Below are 25812 nucleotides of genomic sequence, written 5' to 3'. Positions count from 1 at the left end.
AGTATTAAATTTTTTTTTTCAATGTTGAAACAGGACTGGATCTGCTCTCGTATTATTATATGGTACAACAAATACAATGGAACATCATCATTTTAATCATGCAGTTATGATATTAAGCAGTGAAGTAAGTATTTATAGAACTTATTTTTTAAGCTGCAAATAAAACCATATGAATTGAAAGTGTTCTGTTATAATTATGATTATAAATGATGATTTGTGAACCATGAGAGGGAGTATCAAAGTAAAAAAAAATCAACAAAAATAAATATATTGTGTCACATTATACAATCTAATGCAATAAACCATAGTGTTTATCTTCATGAAAGTGCAGTATAATCTGTTTACATTACACTAGAAACAGCTTGGCTTATAAAATGTTATATAATTACTATCAATATATGAATCCAAATAAACTGTCTTATTACCTTACTCTTAAAAGTATTAAAATTAAAATGTTTATTTGTTTCATGTTATTAATTTATATCCTCCACTGGCATGTCTCTTGATTTAGTTGAACTAATGATTAATGAACTTGTTATTATTTCATAATAATAGGATACAAAAAAAAAATGACAGATTAGGTTATGTATACAAAGAAAGATTTTATAACAAAGTGTTAACATTGCAAAAAAAAACTATGCATTAAATTATAACTAATTAAATTAAAAATAATGAAATAGTAGCACTGGAAACATCACCACATAAAAAAGATTAGTGATAAAATTTTCAGGAAAGATCAAGGTACCATGTTTATATGAATATATAGCAGTATCACCATGTTCATAAACAGTTTGGTTCACAAAACCGCTGGTTTGTTTCTTGGCTTACCAATTTATGCATACATAATATAATATAATATTTTACTGAAATTAATCTTTTTAAGATTTATATTATTCCTCTGTACCATTTACATTAATAGAATTTAAATATATATATATATATATATATATACATGAACTCTTTATTTATATAAATCTACATTAAACTGTATTTTCATAATAAATGCTGGTAAGTAATAAAACAGTGGGAAGTAAGTCTAAAAAAATAAAAATAAGATATTTATAATTTCTAGAGATTATAAGCAAATCATACTGGCTGATTACACTGGTTTGTGTTCCCATAGTATTTTATGACAATGTTCCCTCACTAATTTGATTAAAGTTACCACTTCTGTAAATGTTTAGTGATTTCCTTTCACACTTATGATTATTGTCATCAGGACCTAATAACATTGAGGCATATTATACACAATCACAGTCCAATAGTTATCTTACTTATATAATAAAATATGTATTTAATTTACTCTTTAGGAATAATAATTTCAGCTTTGAAAATACTGCCAACTGTTTCAACTCACTGCTATTAAATGACACAACAATAAATGATCATCACTAACTAACAATGTCTTATTTATTTAATTAATTTGAGAAATCAGGTAACTGGTAGATTGCATCAGTTGACAGTAATTCTGGATCAAGGTTATATATTTTCTATTTAAACAGACATTAAATTTAACATTTAAGAATATAAACTTCAATGAAACTAAGATTGTCAGTCAAACAAATGGTATAGATTGAAGTTAATATATATTCTAGACGTGTCAAATAAAATATAAACTTTAATATTAAAATGGAAGTACAATAATTAAACTCACATATGTAATCACCTCTGCAAGTAGTCTCATCATTTCTCAATCTGATATTCATCAGTACACATTTATTGATGATTTATTAGACTAGACTTTGAATTATTGATGAATAAATGTTTTTAACTATTAATATACAAAAAATACTTGAATTCTGTTGTTAAAATACATGTATAAAAGATTCACCAAAATTAAAATAGATAATCACTCTACTTATTGAATTTGCAAAAAAAAAATTCAATTTTATTATGTTTTTTATTTACAGAGTCACAATATATTTTCATCGCTAACTGCTGAAAACTACTCAACTGTAATGAATGTTCTCAAACATAGCATCCTTGCTACAGATTTGTCAACTTATTTCCAGTAAGCAATAATCATTTAAATTAAATTTTTTTGCCGCCGCAGACAAACCCAAAAAATGTTGCCCCCAAGCTTCAAAAAAGCTTTAAAATTAAAAAAAAAACAATTATAAAAGAACCATGTTTCAATAATATTATTAGTGTCCTAGTTTTATTGTTTTAAAAATATATTTAAATTATCTCTGAAAATATTAGGTGCTAGTTTTAGTTTGTAAGTTCATTATCATTAGCTCATTAAAAATGTAAATTCTATTTTTTGATAAAACAATTTTCTGTAAATCTGTATTAATATTATTGTCTTAATTCAATTACATGTAATTTTTTTGGTTTTCATGGTTCTTTTATAATTCTGTTTTTTACTTCCTTGTATGAACTAAAGGAAGTATTGTGATCACAACAAATTTCAGTTTTTAGATTTCAATGGAAATATCCATTTTGACTAGTTTCAGCATGATGTCTGTATGTACGTATGTATGTATGTATATATCTCACATAACCCAAACACAATTAGCCATAGGATGTTGAAATTTTGGATTTAGGACTGTTGTAACATCTAGTTGTGCACCTCCCTTTTTGATTGCAATCGACTGAACCAAAAGTATCCAAAAAAAGCCCAAAATTCAAAAAAATTTGGATTTTAGACTTTTTCTTAACTGCAGTAATAAGCCCTCATTGAGAGCTTTTCAATGATATCTTAAGTGGTTCTTACTTCTATCGGTTCCAGAGTTATAGCCAAATAAAATTTTAATTAATGAAATATTTGGATCTTAAAAAGGGAAGGCATATATCAGTTCGAATCAGACTTCATCTCCTTTTTTTGTTCTTTTTTTTAATTTAAATATTTTGATTTATTAATAATATTAACCTTTGATTGTAAAAAAATTAATAAATAATAATTCAATAATAACAATAAAAAAAAAATGAAAAAATATCACAAATTATTAATGAAATAAAATCTTATGTACTTTCCATTTTAAAAAAAAAATGTATTTATGTAATTTCATAGATATACAAGGAAGTCATGCGGTTCCATATCAGATTTTTTATATATTAAGTATAAGTTCATTTTTCTGTATGTAAACAATTACAAATGCATACAGATATTAATACAATTTTTTATTCATCCTTTTTTTAAATTAATATTAGGAAAAATGAATGCAGGTTAACAAAATGTTTATTTTATTTATTTTTCAATTGATATAACAATTTTATTTTATACATTTTCTTAATCCAGAATTCATTCCAGAGTTGTCATTTAGAGAACGAAAGAATGAATTTATTTGTACTGTTGTCAGTACATATAAATTAAAGTAATCATATGTTCTGCAAAAGAAAATTAAGCATAGTAAGAGGAGGCGCAGGTTCTCATGTAAGATTTAGCACAATTTTCCAAACAAATAAATTCTCCTACAATATTGTTACCAAATCATCCCACATAGGTCTAATGTATGCTATAACTTTCAATTTACAAAAGAAATTGAAATTTATTACAGTAATTTTATAACAAAGTTATTGTACCATATTTGCAATTTTCTACACATTCCATAGTTGAAAGTACTCAGTAGTTAAATTTAAAAGCTTAATGCTTTCACTCAACATCTTTTTTTTATCTACTGAGAACATTTTTTTACATGCTAAAATATATTTAATATTTCATTCAATGAATTTTTATTATTTATAATATATGTACAAGAATTTAAATGAGAGTAACTTTTTTATGTTAGTTTAATACACTGAACTATTTAAATCTTAGTAGTGCTTATTTTTATTGACTAATTTGTGTTTATATTACATATCTGTAACTTTATTTGGGTATATCCTGATTGGGAAAATCATTTATATTCTTAACAATATTTTGTTAGCAACTTGACAATGTTTTATATCAATTTTTTTTAAATAATAAGATACATAACGCAGTTCAGAAAATACATACTTATTTATTCACAGAAAAAAATATCTTTAAAATCACACAGAAAAAATTAAAATCTTTGACAACATTTTTCTTAATTATATTATGAATCATTGTAATGGTTTTTGTGTTGTAAATCATGTGTAAACTATAAATAACAACTCTACTGAAATATGTCAAATAGCTAACATTGATCACATTTCTAATGTGTTTTCCGTAGCTGATAATAAAACAATATTTTTTTGTGTATTCTACCATCAAAAATCATAAATATTTTTAAGAGAATCACCTATCAAACACTTGGTTAGAGGTTTCAAAAATGAATGAATGAATGGGTTACAATATAATCTATTCTATGGAATTAATTTAAAGTTTTCTAACAAAATATTTATTAAAGCATATTTATATAAGTTTATACACAAAAACCTTCCTTTATAGATACCTCCTACAACTACTACTCTATTGTATATACTCATAAAGGTACAGTCTTCTCAGAAGAAAAAGGTGTTATTTATTTTACAACACAGACACTAAAATTCAAGAAATCAAGTAAATTCAAACACTTATTTTAGGCAATAAAATGGTAACAATGGGCTGAAAATTAATAAAATTATAATCAAAAAGCAATAATATATGGTTTTATTTTACTTGAAATAACATGAGTAAGGTGGGAACATACATTGTTATTTTTATTATATAAAGAAAAATATAAATAGAATGTTACAATGATACCACTTTTTAGCAATATCAAATCTATTTTTTACCGATACAAAATTTCACTGATTCCCGATATCAAAGGAATATTGATGTTTTTTAATCTCCTTTTTCACCAATGACCACTACTATCCTCTTAATTGCAAACAAAAAAAAAGGCTTGTAAAGCAAAAGAAAAGTTTTGCTCACATATATTTCTATATTTTGGAAGTTATGAAAGTTATGCAGTTTTTCTTGTGCCTCAAAACCCACTTGTTCTGTGCATCCTACATTTGATCATCAGTTTTTGTAATAAAATACGGTAGTTCTAAATAGATGTACTTTTATTTCACAGCATTACTAACATTAAGTACTACTTTGTTCTCAATTAACTAGAAGAGGTAGTTTTCAACTGAATAGGATCTGGGTATTGGAATGGGGAGGTGGTTTGGAAGGAGGTTTTCAGCAAAAAATGACCAAGTCTATTTTTCCCAGGAATTCAAAGAATGATAATGAACACTGAGGCTTTTCTCCACAAATTTTAATTAATATTTTATGATCTCTTGTCTAAAAACATTATCAGAATTAGAATTAGAAAAGTTCTCAATCCCTGCTTGTACTCCTCCCACTTTCACACATATACACAGCAAAATAAAATATTCCAGGTACTGACTGATATATTGATATTTATACATCCCTAGTAAGAAGGATTAGGTTTTAATAACAGTGTTATAATTTACAGCAGGATAGAGGTAGAGAATGCACTAACCATTCAATATCAGGCCTGACTAATGCAAGACTAATAACACACATCAAAAAAATAATAATTTGGAACCGAGATAAAAGTAGGTGAATTAGAATGTATTTTTTACGCTGAATCTTAAAATGAAATCAGTTTTTCTTCATCACCCTCTGAGTTTGATGAAAAAATTTAGTAAATGAAGTAAAAAATTCATTTATAAGCTGATCATAGTTTTCAGCCTTTTTTGTTTCCAAGAAAGCCAGTAATGATATATTTGAATGACTTTCATGCTGCTAGTTCTTTAGGATTCAATTTGCTACCAAATACATTTTCATGAATTAATTTTCTTATTTGTGACCCAATGAATATTCCCTCTTTTAATTTGGCTTCACTTAATTGTGAAAGACCTCAGAAAAATAATTAAAGCCAACTCTATCTTTATCTAATGCTTTCATAAAATTCTTCATCAGCCCTAGTTTTATGTGTAGAGGTAGTAAAATAATATGATGTCCTTTGACAAAGAGAATACTGACATTTTCCTTTCCTGGGGTAAAGTGATTTCTTTTTGGCTAATCTTTAACTGTGTAGTGTTTATCTGTAGCCTGACTATCCCACAAACACAAGATTCACACATATTTTGTAAAGCCACTCTGGAGACCAATAATAAACCCTATCACTTTCAGATCAGCAATGATTCAATGAGTGTTCATCATACTTAATAGCTTTTAAAATTTTTGAAATATTCTCATAAGTTTCTTTCATTCCTACAGCATTGTGTGTGCTGCTACTGGTATAGAAGAAAACTTATTCGAGTTATGCAACAACACTACCTTTCAGCTTCTTTTTGATGAGGTTATAAATAAATGCCAATTATGAATAACATATTAAATGTCCAATTCAGACATTAGTCCTTAACATCATGGCAGGAACAAATTAAACCTTCTCTTCTAAAGTATTTCAGTAAATTTTCATTTCAATGTCTATACACTGAAAATTTAGTATCCTTGTTTAATAAATTTCATTCTTTAAGACATAACCCTAGAAGTTCTGCATGTTGTTTTGATAAATACAAGTCATGAATTAGGTCACTCAGTTCTGCTTGTGTGATGAGGTGAGGTTCAGTATTTGATTCTTCTGGAATATCAATTGAAGTTGAGGATTCATTGTTAGAGCCTTCTGGGAATCAGAAATTACTTTTCAAGAAGTTGGAGCAATCAGAATCAGTAATTCAATACTATGAAGTACCGGTATCATAGCTGAACGAATATTTGGTATGCAATACTGCTTTTATTGTTTGAATTGAAACCAGAGTAACATTTGTTAAGCAAAAATAGTCATAATGGTTAGTAGGCTCTAACCAAATCATAGGTACACCAAAAAGCAAATGCTCTTTTTTTCCTTTTAACCACTGGGTTAGTTTAACATAGCACTTGATACATGCTACACACAGGATTTATCTAGATCTCCCAACGGACAGTCAAAATAATGTTTGTAAGCAGTTTTCAGCAGATCTGATACTGGCTTTTGTTGACTCTTCATGGTTAATTCTTCACAAATGTAACAAAAAATATTTGGAGATTTTTACAAGCCCGATGTTTATTCATTTTGTAAAATTCAAAATGTTTTAATGAATGAAGGTAAACTGAGATATCACAGAAATACATACTTAATTATAAAACCAATTAAGTTTTAATTTATAAATAGTTAATTACTTCATAAAAAAAAAAAATATCTGATCAGGTCATATCTGTATGACAGAAGTAAAAATAAAATGAAGTATTAAAGTAAAAAGTATTAAGTATTAAAGTAAATGAAGTATTAGTAAAATACTTCATAAAATTGTTTCACCATGGAGTGCAATAAATCACAGCGTGAAACACATGCATACATACAACTTAACAAATCTTGATATATACCAAAAGTTGTGTCATAAAAATCTTTTTATTAAATTTATGACATCACTTATGAAACAATCTTTAAAAGATGTGTATGATAAAACCACTAGCACAACTAAGGAACACAGAAAGTCGTACCAAGAGCTGAACTCATACTGAAGAAAATTTCATCACACTGAATTACTTGACTCACTGACATGTCTGACTTGATATGAAATAACATCATTCAAATGTTATGTATCAAATATAGATTTACATCATGCATCACAATATAAATCAGATGTAAATAAGCAAACATACAGACATACTAACTTATTTGTATTGTTTGTGCCACAGTTGATGGAGCAAATAAATTTTAGGGGTTGTAACTTAAGACATTATGTGATGGGTTGTTTCAGAATATATATTCACATTCAGCATATAAAACACTATATAAGACACCTACCCCCTTTTCAGTTCCAAATTTTATGCTGACCAGTGTTATAAATAAAAATACCTAAGTATGTTAAATAAAAAACGCCATTACTTTTAACACAAATTCTTCTGGATGCAATGCAGATGCACTAAATTTTTAAATTTCATTCTATAGATAACAAGTACATTTTATATATTCTAGTTTATATGCATTTTATTCATTTCATACAGGCTGAGACCTCGTTTCTTCAGCTTAGTTGAGTCTCGACTATACAGCTGGGGTCTAGAAGAGCACCGTGATTTATTAAGATCAATGCTAATGACTGCATCAGATATAGCTGCTTCATCAAAGCCTTGGCCAGTACAAGAACGTGTTGCTCAACTTGTTGCAACTGAGTTTCTTAAACAGGGTGATAAAGAACGTAATGAACTAAAGATACAACCACAGGCCCTAATGGATCGTGAAAGACAACATGAATTACCACAACTCCAGATTCGTTGGATTGCTGATATATGTTTACCATTATACCAGGTAATTTGATGGTTTATAATTCACAATAGTTTATAATTTAACCCTAGCAGTTAAAAGCTAGACCACATTCTAAATTTGTTTTACAATAAACTGAATTTGTTCATACAATTTTTTCATTATTACAAAAACACTTATTTATATTATTTGCATGAAGTTTTGTATTTTATTATTAAGCTTATATTTCTAGTGCCATAATTACAGCACATCCTACATAAATTTGCAAATCCATAGATGCAGACTCTGAAATAAGGACCACTAATTAAATAAAAGTGTATTTAATGTTCAATGAGATAAATAGAATAATAAACAGAAATGTAAGCAGTCATAACTGTATGACCTGAACAGAAGACATACTCGTACATATCTTAGAAGATACCTATGTATATACTTATATATCTATTAATACCTCAACAAAAGCTGCTCGTTTTTAGGGAATATGAAACACTTATCCTCAAACACAACATCTGGTCTCATCCAGACCAGATTTTTTTTAGTCTAAATGGAGTTATTACCTCAACACTTATGGTATGCTAAAACTTGACATTTCTTCTGATGAAAATTCATACTAATAAAAAAAAAAGTTAATTAATAACCTTTGGCTTCTAAATCCTGAAGCATGAAAGTACTGTGAGATTTCTGCAAAACAAAATTATTTTGATATTTGGTCAACAGTTTTGGCAGATGAACGAGCCGTAGTTAAAAGAAAAAATTACTTTAAACTATTAAAATACTTCAAAATTTTTAATAAAATATTTTACCTACATTTGGCCTTAATCAGCCATGTATAGTGTTAACTCTTTAAACATAAAAAATGTTGAAATAACTTCCAACAAACATTTAATGTTATGATAATGTTGAATCATTTATATTTGGCAAAAACAAGTACTTTAGTAAACAACTGTAATAAAGCTTTATTTCATCTCCAACAAATGAATTCACAAGAAGAAAATTTGTATACTATTTTGTTGTTTTATCTAAAAAACTGAAAATTTATTTTTTAATGAAAACTTAATGTTAGAAAATAATTAGTAATAAGTTAAAATAGTATTAGATTAGATTCTACAATAATATAATTAAAAGTTTATAATATTTAATTATTAATAAAAAAATGCAATTTTTTAATACTGTTTTAGTCACTGGGCCAAATGAATCCGAAACTAAATGTTATGACTGAAGGAGCATTAGAAAATATGGCACACTGGGCAAGACTTGCAGCTTCTGGTAATTACAGTGTAAAAACATGATAATAAACTAATTACTGTTACTTTTCACAACATATATTTATATTTTTTATCCTAAATCAACCAAAACTAAATTTTTAAGCAATACAAGATTAATGGTAACCAATACATGTAACAACCTCTGTATATATTAATTTTAAAAATTACACTTCACACTGTATGACATCACAATATAGCTTACTAAGTAGTATACAATCTATTTAGATTGTATTTGTATTAAAAAATGTTGTAGAAGACTGTCCTTTAGGAAAGCAAATGTTTTTCTTTTGTATTAATTTTTAAAACTGTACTATTACTGACAAAACCTAATTAGATTAGCACAATATTATTTAATTCTTTCATCATTTTAAGACATAGAAAACACTGGTATATTTTTATTATAATAAAAAAATTATTTTAAAATTTCTGTTCTTGTTAAATGAAAAAATGTCCTTACAAAATCTTTTTGTAAGGACATTTTTTTAAAGTTCTTTTCTACACATGAATCACGGTTCAAAAAAAGATCTTCTAAAAGCATATTTCTACATAATTAAGTCAGAAGTTTTTAATTTTTTACCATACAAAATGTCAAAATAAATAAAGATACATTTATTGCCAAGAACTTTTATTCAGAGAAAACGCACACATTTTTAAGAGAACATTGACCAACCAATTCCATTTGCAATAATCAACAGACATTTTTCATTTTCCTCTGAACTTAAAGATTATTCCAGAAACTAGAAATATTTGAAGTATGAGTGAGGTATAAGAGTTCCTCTAAAGGAATACTTTGTCCAACCTCAGAATTGTTAGCATATGGAAGTTTCCCACCAAAATATATACCACTCAGCCAGAACCAAACCAGAAGTAAAGGCATCATACCTAAGACAAACTATATCAAAACAATCCCAAGAATCTTTCTAAATTTACCCTAGGGATTTTTAGTTTTTTTTTTTTTTTTATTTAAGCTTTTACCCTTTCATCTTTTAGTTATTTCTGAGGTTTGTCGTTAATAAATGTTGGTCACTGGTCGTGCAGTTAATAGATTTAATTGAAACATAGTCATAGTATTTAATCCTTCATCAGCTAAAATTATTTTAATCTATGTTGATTAATTAGAAATCTATTTTAGGCTATTTATAATGTAAAAATTCATGTACACAATTACAAATTTAAAGTAAATTTATTTCTGAAAATTAATATTTTGATCTGATTATTTATCTGTAATGCCTAGAGAGTGGACTCTGTGTAAATGATTTATGTACATAAAAAACTATTTAATTGAAATTACTCTTTTGTTGAAACATAGAATTGATATAATTTGTAAGAGTGATAAACTGATGCACATTTTTAAAATATGTAAAATACAATTAATAATGTATTTTGTGTAATTTATCTTTCTAAAAAGTAGTGATAGTTTAGGGTAGTAACAAAGAAACTGACCAAGCAAAGTGAGACCTATTTTAACTCGACTTTTGACATATTGTCTGTGTGTTTTTAGTATGGTCATGTGTAAAAGCATTTTTTAATTTTTATGAAATTCTGCAAGTAAATTCCTTGCTGTTACCCACAGCAACATATATGTAACGATTTTTCACACAACGTTTTGCTTCAAAATGACTGTGAGTACAGTTCCAGTCCTTACAATTTGAAAAAATAATGGATTGAAAAGTAATATGTCCAAATGTTGAAGCTAATCTTCACTTCACTTCACTTCAGTGAATTAAATTTTTTACAAAACTACTTAACGGGTAACAATGTGCCCCTAATGGTTAGCCATTTTGTTATTTAAAATTATTAACCACTGAAACTGAAACAATGCACATGTATGTTTTATATGAAATTTATTTCTTAAGACTGTATAAGAGCTAAAATATTAATAAGATCAGACATTTAGCTACTCCCCTTCTCTTAAACAGCTGGAAGAGAGGATCACTTGAGAAAGGAAATTATTTCTTACTGAGAAACTGAACGCATATGAACGACTGAGACAGACACATGTCCTCACTCCTGATACTATCTTGGCTACCATGCAACTTTCTTTTGCAGTATGGACACAGTACCAATCTTACATCCCCCCAACAGACAAGGTAGCACTAGCGTATTGCCATTATCAATCTCACAAGTGCTCCCTTCTGCTTAGCTCTATTACACTCTCTCTTTTACTTCTAACAAACACCTCAATCATAAAGTTATCCACTACTTCTAGTCAATCTGTAAAACTCAGTACAAAGTAAGCAAAATCGGCTATGCCACAGTATACATGTTAAAAGATGAATGTATGATACTGACAGCTAAAGCAAAAAAAAAAAAACAAGCACTTAAATATAATTATAAGCCAAAATCTCATAAACTTATATTTTTCATCCACATTTTTCTAGCATTGTTAAACTAAGGTAAAGCCAGATTCATAACCAATAACTGGCAGATGAAAAGAATATTTTATCAAAATGTTTGCATGCCAAGATCTACTTTTTTAAATTCCATATTTCTTTAACAAGGCTGTTGCAAATTTTTGCTATATTAACATTTTACTTGGATTTACTTAAAATATTATTTCTGTTCTAGATTCTAATCTTTAAAGATTACAATTTAAAAATATTTTTCATAGAAAAATATTTTTAAATTCTTTACATAATTCATTAGATTAAGAACAGCTGGACCACAATATGATCAAATTATCAATAATAACCATTAAAATTTATTGGATGCACCAGTCATAGTTCTGATAAATAATAACTAGTATATGTAAACACTATTCGTCCATTATAATCATATGATACTTGTAATAATTTTAGTATGTAAATAAAGATTAAATCTGTATACTCATATAAATTTAAATAGCATAACAATATTAGTAAGATATATATGTATTAAAATTGACTGATTAAAGAAAAGAACTTAGTCTGCACTATAATATAAATCTTAAATATATGTACTTGTAGTATTATTATTACGAATGTGAATTATACTAATTTTAAAATACAACTACTTAATAACACTTTGAAGATCAAGCTCAAATAGTACACAGATTGAGGTGCAAAGTTATATCTCAACGAGACTGCCTAAATGAGACTCTGTGTAACCTACATTACTAAGTTAATTTATTGCTTTCTAATAATTATAAAAAGAAAAGAATTAATGAGTAAAATCAAGATTTAAATCATGTAGCTGCTATCATTTACATGATTCAGCTGGTTAGAATTTTGGAGCAATCAGAATCAAGTTGTAATGCTGCTGCTACCTATGAAGCTGGTTCACTCATCACAAAAATTATGATATTAAACACAAGAATAGGACATTTTTATAATAACATTCAATAAACAAGCAATCAATAACAATAACAATAACAAGCATTCAATAAACAAGCAATCTAATTTATCATAAACCAATAACATGCAATGAATCATCATTATCATTTCTACTTCTACAATGTGTTTCTCTATGTTGGTTAGCAATGAAAATTACACAAAACATAACAAATATTTTAATGACAAGAAAGTATTGTACTGTATTATAAAAACTAATTTTTCATATATTTAATTTTTTTTATATTTATTTTAATTTTAAATGTAGCCCAAAAATGATTATAGTAAATCTTATATTTTTATAAGATTCTACTTTCTAATTTTTTATGGTACCTCAGGCTGAGTACCTTGGCAAATGATTGAATTTTTATAAGTTTTACTAGTTCAACTAATCAGTCTACAGGTTTTTTTATTAAATAAAAAAATGATTAGGAATAAAATAAATTTCCAAATTTAATATAGCAAAAAGGTTAAAACTTCAGCTTTGTGTTAATGATAGTTTAGCAAAATAATAGTCAATTTTTTTTTTAATTTAAACAGATTATAGACAATCATAGTAGTTTTTATTTTGTATTAAGTAACAATCATTTGTTTATGAAAATACATCACTTTTCGTCTTGTACTCTAATGTTCTTCTGTAAAACACATTAATGTAAAGAATTATAGGTTCACATTGAGTCTCAGTGGATCTTTTTTAATTAGAGTATTTTTTCTTGTCAATGGCAGGGGCTGCTACACCCATTAGTCAAATAATTTCAGTACTTTAAAATAATGTACTTCATAAATTACAGTTAAAAATAATATTTATTTATATAAATTTACCACTCTCTTTTATTGTTCATATATGGACATTAAAAGACATGATCTTCCAAGTGTTAAATGATTAATCAAAACTAATTACTTGCATTAATATACTACATTAAGTGCTGGTTGCATTCTGTATTAATATAATGGAGTTAAAATTATTTTATTTTATTATTTTATGTACTTTTTCATTTCTTTTTTTTTTTTTGGCCTTTGGAATATTGAAAAAGCAAGGATGACCATTTTCTGTTTATTCATTTGATTTTTAAACAATAATTTACAGAAAAAAATTGTTAACTATTTATAACACATTCCTGAAAGTTTGTTTTCATTCAGAGATATTATTAAATGTTATTTTACCTTTTATAGATAAATTAATAAATGTTCAAATAAATAATATTAATGTTAGTTATGTAAAAATAAATATTATATTGAGACTGTATAATCTGAATTTATTTTTCAATTACCTATTTTTTACCTACCATACCAAACCATTTTAATACTACTGATAATTAAAGATAACTTCTACTTAACCTTTCTAACTCAATGATGGGAAATTTAAGTTTTTTTTATTTTTGTTAACAATTTAACAATTCGATTAATTGGATTTTTTTGAAAACTTTATTTAAAATTAATTACTCATATAAAAATTCCAGAAAAAATATGAATTTCATTAATTTTAATGTAACGTTTGGTTAATTTTAAATTTAATGCTTTTTCAGATTGTTTCATGAAAGGAGAGGTTAAATAGAGAACCTTTCATTGTAAAAAAATGTATTCTGAAAACTTTATAAATATCTGGTAATTCTGAGCAATTATTCCCCCAACCTCAATTTTTTTCATATTGCAATATGTTATATTAGAGGTCATCATGATAACAAAACAGAGAACATTTTCCGCAACGTTACACATATAATCTAACCAAACTTAACGCTCGCTAACCTTGACTAGCGAATATATATATATATATATATATATTTGGTTATCTCATAACCGATCATGGACATTGCCCTTTTCGTTATCTTCAACTGCTCATTCACGTTATTTACGAACATTCAGGCAAATTTTGTCTCTTGTTTCGTCTTCATGTTGGCCTCTAAAATAACATACTACAATATGGGAATAATTGCTCAGAATTACCAAATATTTTTTATTTCTCCTAAACTGCATACCTTATACTACTTCTCTATATAATCACCACATGAATTAAAACACCAGCTTCATTATACCCTCGTCGTATTCTCCTGTCGCCGGTCCATTTAGCCACTGATTTAACAGCATTAACTTCATCGCCACCCGAGAATTACTTACCAGTCAAAAATTCTTTCAATCTCCCAAACAAATGGTAATTAGAAGGAGCTAAGTCCGGACTACATGGTGGTTGGATCGTATATTTCCCATCCAAATGATCTCAGTAAATCACATGTCGAACCCGCAACATGTGGACGTGCATTATCGTGCAGCAAGACAATGCCGTCGGTTAGCCTCCCACATCGCCGATTTTGAATGGCGCGCTGTAACTTACGTAGAGTTTCGCAGGGGACTTCTGCATTGAATAATAATCAACGTGGCATGAAATCAATCAGCAGTATGCCAAATAGATCCCAAAAGACTGTGGCCATCAGTTTGCGTCCAAATGATTGTGGCTTGACTTTTGTTGGTCTCGTTGGTGATTGAGGATGACGCCACTCACTTGACTGCCATTTTCTCTCTGGCGTGTAATACGAAATCCATGTTTCATCACCAGTAGCAATTGATTTAAGGAACTCATCCCTTTTTTATGTGTAGCGCTTCAAAAATTCCAAAGCAGATCCAATTTGGATTTTTTTGTGACGTTCCATAAGACGTGCACAAACCTTTCTGGTCATGAACGATGCGACCAATAGCTCTTGAAACATCAAGGAAATGAAGGGCCAGGTCGGAAATCGTTGAGCGACGACCTTTTCTGTTTTCATCATCGACGCGTTTCAACAAGTTCGCTGTGGTTATCGAGGACCTCCCCGATCCTTCATCGTACATATTAATTCTGTTATTTCTAAACCTTTCACACCATTTTCGAACGTTTCTTTCATTCATTACATTATCAACGTACACAGCAACCAAGTACCTATGAATTTCAGGCAGCTTAACGTTTTGGTGGTTTAAAAAACGTATGATTCCACGAATTTCACAGTCGGCGGCAACATAGATTTTCCTATTCATCTTATAACGTAATAACTCACACGTATTCAAAGAGACTTTTTTTTATTAAAGATACTACAACGTAACAACTTACAAACAATGCAGGGTGTACATTACTAGCAAAGCCATAACGACACAGGTTCGCCAACCTTAAGGAGAGAAATTTCCCAGCGGTCCTTACTTTGGAGATATGCTCGCATCTTTTTAATGGGTTTATGTTGCCATTCACAAAGTAGTACGCACCCAACTTTATGTTTGACGTTATATGATGTGTTGTTTTAGATTATTTATTTTAATCCATATTATATTTGCCATTATTTGATAAGTGGTTTTAAGTGCTTTTAAACATCCCCATTATTATAAATTATTATTCATTATCAGTAATTATGATTATTCAATAATTATTATTTAATCATTTTTGCATAAATAACCTGTGTTTAACAACTTAAATTGTATTATTTAATTTTAATTCATAAATTATTTGTAGTGTGATCAGTACTGTGAGGTTATTTATTTACATTTAAAGTTTTCTACAAAATATACTCTTTGCAAGTACAATTTCTTCATAATTAATAAATGTTTAAATTTTAATTCAGTTTAGTTTTTCATTTTGTTAAGTATTTAAAAGTTTCTTTCATTCCACATTTAATGGAAAAAATGACTAAAAGAAAGGCTGTGTTGTATGAGTATTTTATAAGACATTCATGGCATGATAAGATTGGTAATAAAAAATTTAATTTAAAAATTTTTGAAAAATGAATTGGCCATTCACAATAAAATAGGCAGCTCTCACAACAATTTTTTTTAATGAATTTTTTTGACTATAAACTTAATCTTTTGTTATTTCAAATCTTTTCCAAATTTACTTAGATAACTTGGTAGATTTATACAGTTTGATTACATAAGAAAAACAACCATTTTATTCTTACAAAACAAAGGTGTTACTAAAGTACTAAAAAAACCTGCCTTCAGTTGCTAAAAGAGTAGAAAAATGCAACATTTAAATGGCTTAATTCAAACTTCCAATGTAATATGCATTTCTATATATCTGTTATAAATCATAATGTGAAATTTCTAATGCACTAACCCAATAAAAACAATAACATAAATTATTACAATAAAGTTCATTAACCCTGTTTGAGTGTAACCATACTTGGGTCACTAAGCAGAAAGATTTTTTGGAGAAGTCAATTAATGCCGTTTAATTTTTGAAAGGTGTTTTTCTGAACTTAAAAGATGGAAGAGCAAAATAATAATAAACATTTTCCCTAATTTTTTCTAAATAAGAATTGCTTATTACATTAGCTATCAATTAGAAGCCAGTGGCCAGCCAATGACTATTAAGACTGAAGGGGGTACTAGATCTGAAGTAACTCAACAAAAAATTTTGAAAGTTAATCATAAATATTAAATTTTTCACTTGTACCAAAATGTTTCATAATGAGCATTAGCAAAATAAAATGTTACTGTCCCCGTCATCAGAAACTGAAAACGTGACACACTTTAAACATTTGAAAATGTGCTTTCAGAATTATACAAATTTCTCCTCAATGATAGTGCATTCTGTATTTTTATTTTCATTTCTGGAAGGAGTACCAAGTTCCTACTTTATTTTTTAAGTGTTTCACAGATTAGGTTTGTTGTGTACACTATCCCAAAACTGGTTCAAAGGCTGCCCCATCACCACATTACCAAGGAAACCTGCCCCCATGAGAGAATTTGAAAGAACGGATGAAGAATAAAACAACATTTGGAGAAACTGCAACATCTGATAAAGAACCTATGTAGAGAATAGCACAAGGCTCCCTCCAAATAGCAGATGCCCATTCCAGGAAATAAGAGCATTTTTACCCAGGATCTTCAGATTACTGATGAACACGTTTGGAATCAGTAATATCAAGTTTGGAATAATCAAGAATTACTGATCAAGAATTTATATATATATATATATATTACTGATCAGATATGTTTTTTTTTTTGAGGGCGAAAAACGCCTGCGCATTATCATTGCCCGGAATCTTTTTTTTTATATAAAAAATTAAAGGAGTTAAAGCTAATCTAAAAGATGAATAAAACTTACAACTAATATCACAGATAAAAACTAAAATAAAAAAAACCAAGAGTAAACAGAATTTTACGAAGTCCGAGATGGGTGTAAAGGGCCCATTCTCGGATAACAAAAAGACTAAAAAGAAAACTAAAAACCATAAAGGATCTAACATAAAACTTAAAACTAGGTTAAAAACTAAAATAACAAAATTAAATAAAAGTTAAAACTAACGCAAATTATATAATTAAAACTAGGATAAAAAAAAAATTAAAAAAGTAAAATAAAACTTGAAACAAACATTACTAAAATCTTATAACTAATATCACAGAGTCTTTAAACCATAAAAGTAAAAATAACTATATAAAATTTATCAAATTCCAGTAGGGAGTATAAAAGGCCCCTTAATCGGATAAAAAAGTCAAAAACACAGAAACAAAAAAATTAAATATAAAAAACAAACTTATTAAAAACTCTTCCAGCATTAAAAATACACACAATATTATTTTTTTTGTATTAACCCAGCACTACGCAAAAATAGAAACATCCGGGTTAAAATTTCATTATTATTGCACAAGACACCACGGATGTTTCTGGGTAGATTAAATTTACGACGTAACGCCCCATAACATATGCAATCCACGAGTATGTGGCGCACAGTCATGCGGCTGTTGCATCGTGTGCATGCGCATAGGGGTGTTTGTCCTCTTGTCATCAGGTAGTCGTGTGTGACCCTCGTGTGTCCTATCCGCAATCGACAGAGAACTACTTCCTCACGACGAGTTTTTCTGTATGAGGAGTCCCATGGCAACACAGAATCTTTAATCTGCTGCAGTTTATTATCAACTGTAGCCGTCCAGTCACCTAGCCACTTTGTTCTTAGCGATTGTTTTACATAATTAGTAAAATCTGAAGTAGCAACTCGGGTGGTGAAAGGAGGAGTCTGATTACATGCTTCTTTGGCAGCAGAATCTGCATTTCATTAACTGGAATCCGCACGTGGCTAGGAACCCAGCAAAAACTTACTTCTGTGTTGCGATTATTCAACTCGACGATTGCGTTGTAAATTTCAATGACGTTAGGATGTTTGGAATAAAAGTTTTTTAAGGCTTGGAGAGCACTACACGAGTCACTGTAAATAAGAATTTTTCTACATTTAGGGTTGTTTAGAGCCTTATTTATAGCGTATAGTTCAGCGGTAAACACACTCGTAATACCGCGTAGACCAAACATATAAGTTCTTTCATTGACAACAAACACACAACCAACGGTATCGTTTTGTTTCGATCCATCAGTGTATACCACCGCGTCTGGTTTCATCTTGGAGAGAACACACTGAAACATTTGCTGGAAGACAATAGGTAGTGTTGATTGTTTATTGTATGTCGTAAGGTCAAAAGTAAAATTTATAAGGTTTATTCTCCACGGAGGATATGAGCAAGGATACGTAGGAAAGAATGACGGTGTGTCAACATTTATATGCTGCAGCAGACGTCGGGTACGGACACCTACAGGTGCAGTACAACGTGGATGGTCCTCATACTTTCCTAAATTAGGATTTCTAAAGACCGAGTCAACAGCCGGGTGATTTGGCTGTCACCGGAGACGAGCAAAATAAGATAAAAAAAAGCTGGTCTCGTCTATCCCAAAGTGATGGTTCACCACAGTCTACAAGTAAGCTTGAGACAGGACTTGAACTAAACGCGCCTGTGGCAAGCCGAAGGAAAGCATGATGTACACTATCCATAATCCAAACTGGAACGAACAAGGGAGTAGTAAAAACGTAACATACACGACCGGTCGGCCCCCCCCCCCCCCAGTTGGTGTTACTTAGGACCCGCATCATATCCAAAAGTTTGGAACACTTTGTCCTCAAATTCCTCATATGTGTGACCCAAGTAAGACGGCTATCCAAAAGCAAACCCAGAAACCTGACGTAAGTAGAGACAGCAATAAGCTCCCTGTTCAGAAAAACCCGCGGATTAGAAGGGTTCCGTAGCCGAGAAAAGACTACACATTTCGTCTTGTCGGGTGAAAATGTGAAACCAGTAGTCCCTGACCAAGCCTCAAGGCGAAATATAGTGTTCTGCATCAGTCGCTCCGCAGTGGGTGTAGAGCAGCTCGCAACGTAAATAACAAAATAATCAACGAAAAGACAACAAGAGACAGGAGCCTGTACACAATTGGTAATGTTGTTTATGGCCACAGAAAACAAGGTGGCACTTAATACACTACCTTGCGGTACCCCATTTTCTGAAACGACACTGTCTGAAAGTGAATCGTCTACACGAACACGAAACGTCCGGTGATTCAAGAATCCCCGGATAAAACCAAGCATGTTGCCAGTGATCCCCCACCTCCTAAGGGTGTTAAGAATGCCACGTCGCCAGGCCGTGTCGTACGCCGTTTTTATATCGAAAAAGATAGTAACGAGGTGTTGGCGGTTCAGGAAGGCGTTTTGTATGGCTGTCTCCATCGACACCAAATGCTCAATGGAAGATCTCCCATGCCGGAAACCACACTGTTCCGAAGAAAGAAAGCCATGTTTCTCTAAGTGCCACGCAAGCCTGCGGTTCACCATCCTCTCCATTACTTTACACAACACGCTTGTTAAAGAAATAGGGCGGTAGCTTAAGGGATCGGTTTTCTCTTTGCCAGGCTTTAGTACTGGTATAATAAATGCCTCCGACCAGTCGGGTAGAAAGACTTGTCCGGAGAATAAACCATTGTAAATACTCAAAAGATGTTGTAGTGCTGAGTCAGGAAGGTGCGAAAGCATACAAAGACGAACGTTGTCCGGTCCAGGGGAAGTTTCACGTGAGTTCCTAAGTGCGTGCAACAATTCTTTAAGTAAGAATGGAGTGTTAAATTCACCATCTGAAACACCAATATTCAACCCCAATACTTCCATCCGTGCTTTGTACCTCTGAAAGTCGATACTATACGACGAGGTGAGAGACACCGAACGGAAAGATTTCGCTAAAGTATTTGCTACAGCCGAAGATGATGTAAGGAGTTCCCCCTCATCGACGAGATCGAGAATAGATTGCCCTGGCGACCTGAAAATTGCATGGATTTTTCTCCACACAGTAGATGTGGAGTAGTACGTGAGATGGAGTTCACATACTTCGTCCATGAATTCCTCTTAGCGGTCAAGAAGACCGACGGCACACCGCCCTAGCGCTGCGGTACATATCTAGATGTTCAGTTGTAGGTCTATTATTGAATTTGCGCAGTGCACGCCGTCGATTCCGAATAGCACACTTGCAATCATCATTCCACCACGGAACAGAAGGACGTTTAGGATTGCCCGATGTTTGCGGGACATATCTGCTGGCAGTTTCAAGTATTTTGGACGTAAGACAGGAAAGTTGCTCAAGGGTGCTCGCACCGACGTCACACTGCGATTGGAAGGCCGTATGATATCCATCCCAATCCGCCTTTTCAACAATCCACCTCCTTGGCCTTCTCCGAATCTCGTGGTCCACACCGAAATGAAGAACAATTGGTTTATGGTCGCTGCCATGAAAATCATCACAAACAGACCAATCAAAACGAGGGAGTAAATCCGGCGAGCATATGGAGAGATCGATATTAGACATAGTACCAAATGATAAAGACATGAATGTATGAGATCCATCATTCAGCAAACAAAGGTCCAAGTCCTGTCTTCCATTTTGTACTAAATATGATGGATAAATAACCCGGTCATGAGGGTTATTTTCGTGGGGGCCTTGTTAGATTGCTTACCGCCGTCTGTGGTAGCCTCTGCCCTTACCGGCAGCACGCTGGGAGCAGGAACTATTGTATGGACGACATTGTTGGATTCAGCTATTGCGACACAGGTCTTTTCATTCACCCTCGTCAGCCCAGATATAGTGGCTGTCGGCAGCACTTTGGGAGAAGGGACTTTTGTACGGACCACACTGTTGGGTTCAGTTGTTGCAACGCAGGGCTGTTCATTCATCCTTGTCAGCCCAGAAATAGTGGCCGTAAGCGAAGAAACCTGATCAGAAAGCATCTGAACGAGTTTCTTAAGTTCCGTGCAGGATCCGCACTGCGGATCACACACAGGTGAAGCAGTCTGTTTTGACGCAGCAGTGGGGAAGGACACATCAGGTTGAACGAGGTTCCGTGAGTTAACTATCTTCCTATACTCCCTGCGTGCTGCCGGGAAAGATAGTTTCTGCTCAGTACAGATCTTGAGAATCGCCTTCTCTTCCTTAAAGGTTGGGCAATCTCGGGAGCGAGCCGTATGCGAACCATTGCAGATCGCACATTTTTCTCTTTCCTCGCAGTTAGCGTCACTGTGGCCTTCGGTAGCACATCGAGCACAGACCTCCGACCTCGAGCAAGATGTTGTAGTGTGACCGTACTTTTGGCACCTGAAACACCGCCGTGGGTTGGGAATGAACTGGCGCACCCGAACGGAGAGGTAACCCACTCTAATCCTCTGTGGAGGAACAGGAAGATTGAACGTCAGTATAAGGGACGGCGTCGGTTCTTCTGTCCCGTTCTGCCGTTTCATCATACGTTTTACCTCTACAACACCTTGAGTACTAAGTTCATCACCAATTTCCCTCAAATTCATTTCTAGAAGGTCACGACAAAACATCACTCCTCGGCTGGTATTCAGGGTCTTGTGGCATGCCGTACTTACGATTACGCCGCCCATATTGATCAGACGTAACAAAGATCGACTCTGCTCGTCATTATATGTCTCTACCAGTATTGTCCCGTCACGCAATTTTTTAATGTTCTTCGGAGAACCCATACATCCCGTGATGCATTTACTAATCAAGAAAGGTGAGACCTTTTGAAGGGAGCCACCCTCCTGATTATTCTTAACAACAACAAAGCGAACATTCTTGCACCTAACACCACTTGTATCGGCTGTAGCAAAACTATCCTCGTCAGACGAAGCTGACCGAGGCCTTTTCACCAGACTTAAAGTAGTGGTTTTTTCAGATGGACCACCAACCATCATAGAATTGGTTGTAGGAACTGAAATTTTGGTCCCACGAGAACCGGCGATAAAATAGACTACTCCAGCAGAGCGCACGCGTACTGGAGCTAGAGCTAAATACAACTGGGTTTGCTCTGGTGCCCAGAGGAAATCGTTCGAGACTCACTACGTAGAGCCATTCACCCATCGGCACGATAGTTTCCACCTTGGGTTACGGTTGCATTTCGTACGATGTCGCAACACCACCAAGTGTAAGTGAAAGAGAAACTGTGTCGGATGTTGATGTGTAGTCGAGTAAATTTATATGTTGTAATTCATGTAGTGTACCTGGTGTAGTATACGTGTATAGTGAAAGGTATTCTGCAGCTAAGTGTGTAGTGGGAAGAAAAGCTGCAGAGGCTAGGCCCGTGGGGACGCCAACCCCTAAAGTCTTAAAGAATAAGACTCCCCTTCGGGTAAGGAAAGGAAAATATATATATGTATCAATTAGAGAAAACTGTATACGAACCCGCTCACACGAAGTAACATATATATATATATAAAATGTATATATATAAATATATAAATATGAAATATATATATATATATGTAAATATATAAATATGAAATGAAATACAGACATTTAAAACTGTTCAAGTTATAAATTGTTTTAAATGTCTGTATTTCATTTCTCACAATGTAGCAAGGAAAATTTAAGATTTGTAAACGTCAAGATTGTTATACGTATTGAAATAGGAAAGCTATTTTATTATCTCTTAGTATATATTATTTGTATTAAGTCTATTTCATTTAAAATAATACAAGTTTGAAAATACGACTTTTTTTATTTTAAGCTTAAAAGGATATAAACAAAAAAAAACCGGCGATGAATTGTAAAACTTTCCCGGTCAAGTAATGCAATTCATTTTGCCAGAAGGTCTTTTTCAGATTAATCGATTTAAGCTTTATTTGCATTTTATGAAAAAATAATCCCTTTTTATTGAAAAAAAAAGTGTAAAGAATTGTTCTTTTTTTCACACTTTTATATAAAAATATTTTTTTTATAATTTTTTATGATGCATAGTTAAACAAGTAAATACAAAAAAATGATCATTTCCATACTTTGTTGAGGACTTAATGGAAGTTGAACGGCGGGTGGAAGTTCTACATCGATTTATTCTTTTAGTTTTCGGCATTTTTATAATTATTATTATTTAGTAATTGTTTTCATCACTTTTTAGTGATTACCGAGAAAAATTCACGATTCGAAAACTTATAGATATAACGTTAACGTACTGAGCCAATTGAGGAAACCGTAAACATTTCAATTTATTTTTACTTAATTGGCGTATACCGATCCAAACTTACAGATTTCTGTAAAAAAGTTGAGTTCCTCGAGAAAAGTTTTATCGTGCGGATCATACAGCAATTTTCGGGATTCAAAATACCAATGGCTAAATTCTCCAATTTTCTCGCGCGACTCGGTGCTACGTAGGTCTGGCTCGTGCGAAAGCTGCGAGTGCTCAGATCTACGTTAAGTCCATCTAGGGCAGTCCCTTGTAGTTTATGCACAGTCACAGCCCAGCACAATATTACTGGCAGTTCACGCCGTTCCACCTCATCCGCCTGGCAGCTGATGAGCTATGCGTCTGCGGGGAGGTCCAGTCAAATGAACACCTGATGTTTGACTGCCCTGCTCTTGGGGGGGGGGGGGGTCACAGACCGGACCACCCTGAAATTTAGAGGTCAAGGAGAAAATTGCCCGCTCACAAGCAGCAAGTCATATGGCGAGAGCCGCATTGTCGGACCGTGTGGGAGTTCCTAGATGCGGTTGCTTTGTTCGACCGGCATTCGTAGTTTGCTTAAGGAAAAGACTATTACCGCATTGCCGTGGGAAGCTAACCCTGAGTACGGCTGACCGTCAGCCAATTATTAAGGCTCCAAGCGCTATAAAATGGTGGACAGATACTTGTTGGCATTCAGCGACCTAGGCGTGGTAGCGAACTGCTGCCTTGACGAAATACATTTTATTATGAATGTCATATACAGGGTTATCATAAAAGAATGTAGTGGTTTCAGTAATTCATAGGAAGATTGTAGGGAAATTTCTAGATGTTATATTGGTTTCCTTGAAAGCCTCCAACCCAAAAGTTTGTTTATCAGCAGTTGTAACCACAACATCAGTTCTTGTATTGTTGTTGCGGTGAGTTTAGTCTTATTTTTGTAGAGGTGGGGAATCCATTTTACAACGTTGAAGCAGTATGGGGTTCGCTAACAAGTCCCGCTAGATTTTAAGAAGAACGTATGTATATCTGCGCACTACCGACTAACCCTCCACCCTCCTGGTATAGTTAATAAGTATTTCATCAGGTAGGGGAACTCGCCCATACACACATTCGTACACCGGATTCATACATAGTATTCAGCAATAAAAATACATTATATAACTTCAAACAGGTACAGTAAAGTAATAATAGAATGTAATAAAAATAATAATACAACATAATACTATTAAACGACTGTTACTACTCCCAAAAGGGATACTGCAATATACACATAATTATACAATACCCCTGTACAATATACAATATCATAATGCATTATACACGTGCTACAATGTATGCGATTATGTAATGCAATCACCCACTTAGTACACCAATCTTATACTACTTTCACGCACATAATATGCAGTAATGGAAATACATGTTAAAATCTCTTACAATATACAAAATACATATTTGGTACGGTAAAAATAATAAAATGTAATAAAATAATAAACCATAATACAATTAACAACGGTGATGTTACCCTAAAAGGGAGACTGTAATGATGCAATGAATACGTAATTGTATTTACAATTTACAATATTATAATGCAAAATTTTTCTTAAATGATAATATAATGGTGATAATTATATTCATTACTCCCCCAGATATGAGGACTACAATGTATTGGATTGTACAATACATCACCCTATCACCTTAATAATATACACCAATCGTACACTACATTCATTTATATGTTACTAATAGAAAACCTTAATAGATCCTCAAACAATACACATTATACAATTTTGGTACAGGAAAATAATACAAAAATAAAATAATATAACATA

The 25812-nt window shown here is 31.7% G+C and overlaps 1 protein-coding gene across 1 annotated transcript in view; it reads left to right on the top strand.

Annotated features, from left to right (window-relative positions):
- LOC142324470 (dual 3',5'-cyclic-AMP and -GMP phosphodiesterase 11A-like) overlaps positions 1-9527 on the top strand; it is a 148613-nt gene extending 139086 nt beyond the window's left edge. Inside the window, exons 16-19 of the mRNA XM_075365295.1 lie at positions 34-124; positions 1911-2011; positions 7892-8192; positions 9326-9527. Coding sequence (XP_075221410.1) covers positions 34-124; positions 1911-2011; positions 7892-8192; positions 9326-9436 — 604 coding nt within the window. The 3' untranslated portion in view covers positions 9437-9527. The remainder of the gene's footprint in view (positions 1-33; positions 125-1910; positions 2012-7891; positions 8193-9325) is intronic.
- The last annotated feature ends 16285 nt before the right edge of the window (positions 9528-25812 follow it).

Source organism: Lycorma delicatula, chromosome 5, assembly GCF_047948215.1.
Source record: "Lycorma delicatula isolate Av1 chromosome 5, ASM4794821v1, whole genome shotgun sequence".
Classification (NCBI taxonomy): Eukaryota; Metazoa; Arthropoda; class Insecta; order Hemiptera; family Fulgoridae; genus Lycorma; species Lycorma delicatula.
Note: the sequence above shows the minus strand (reverse complement) of the source record. Positions and strands in the feature narration are given on the sequence as shown.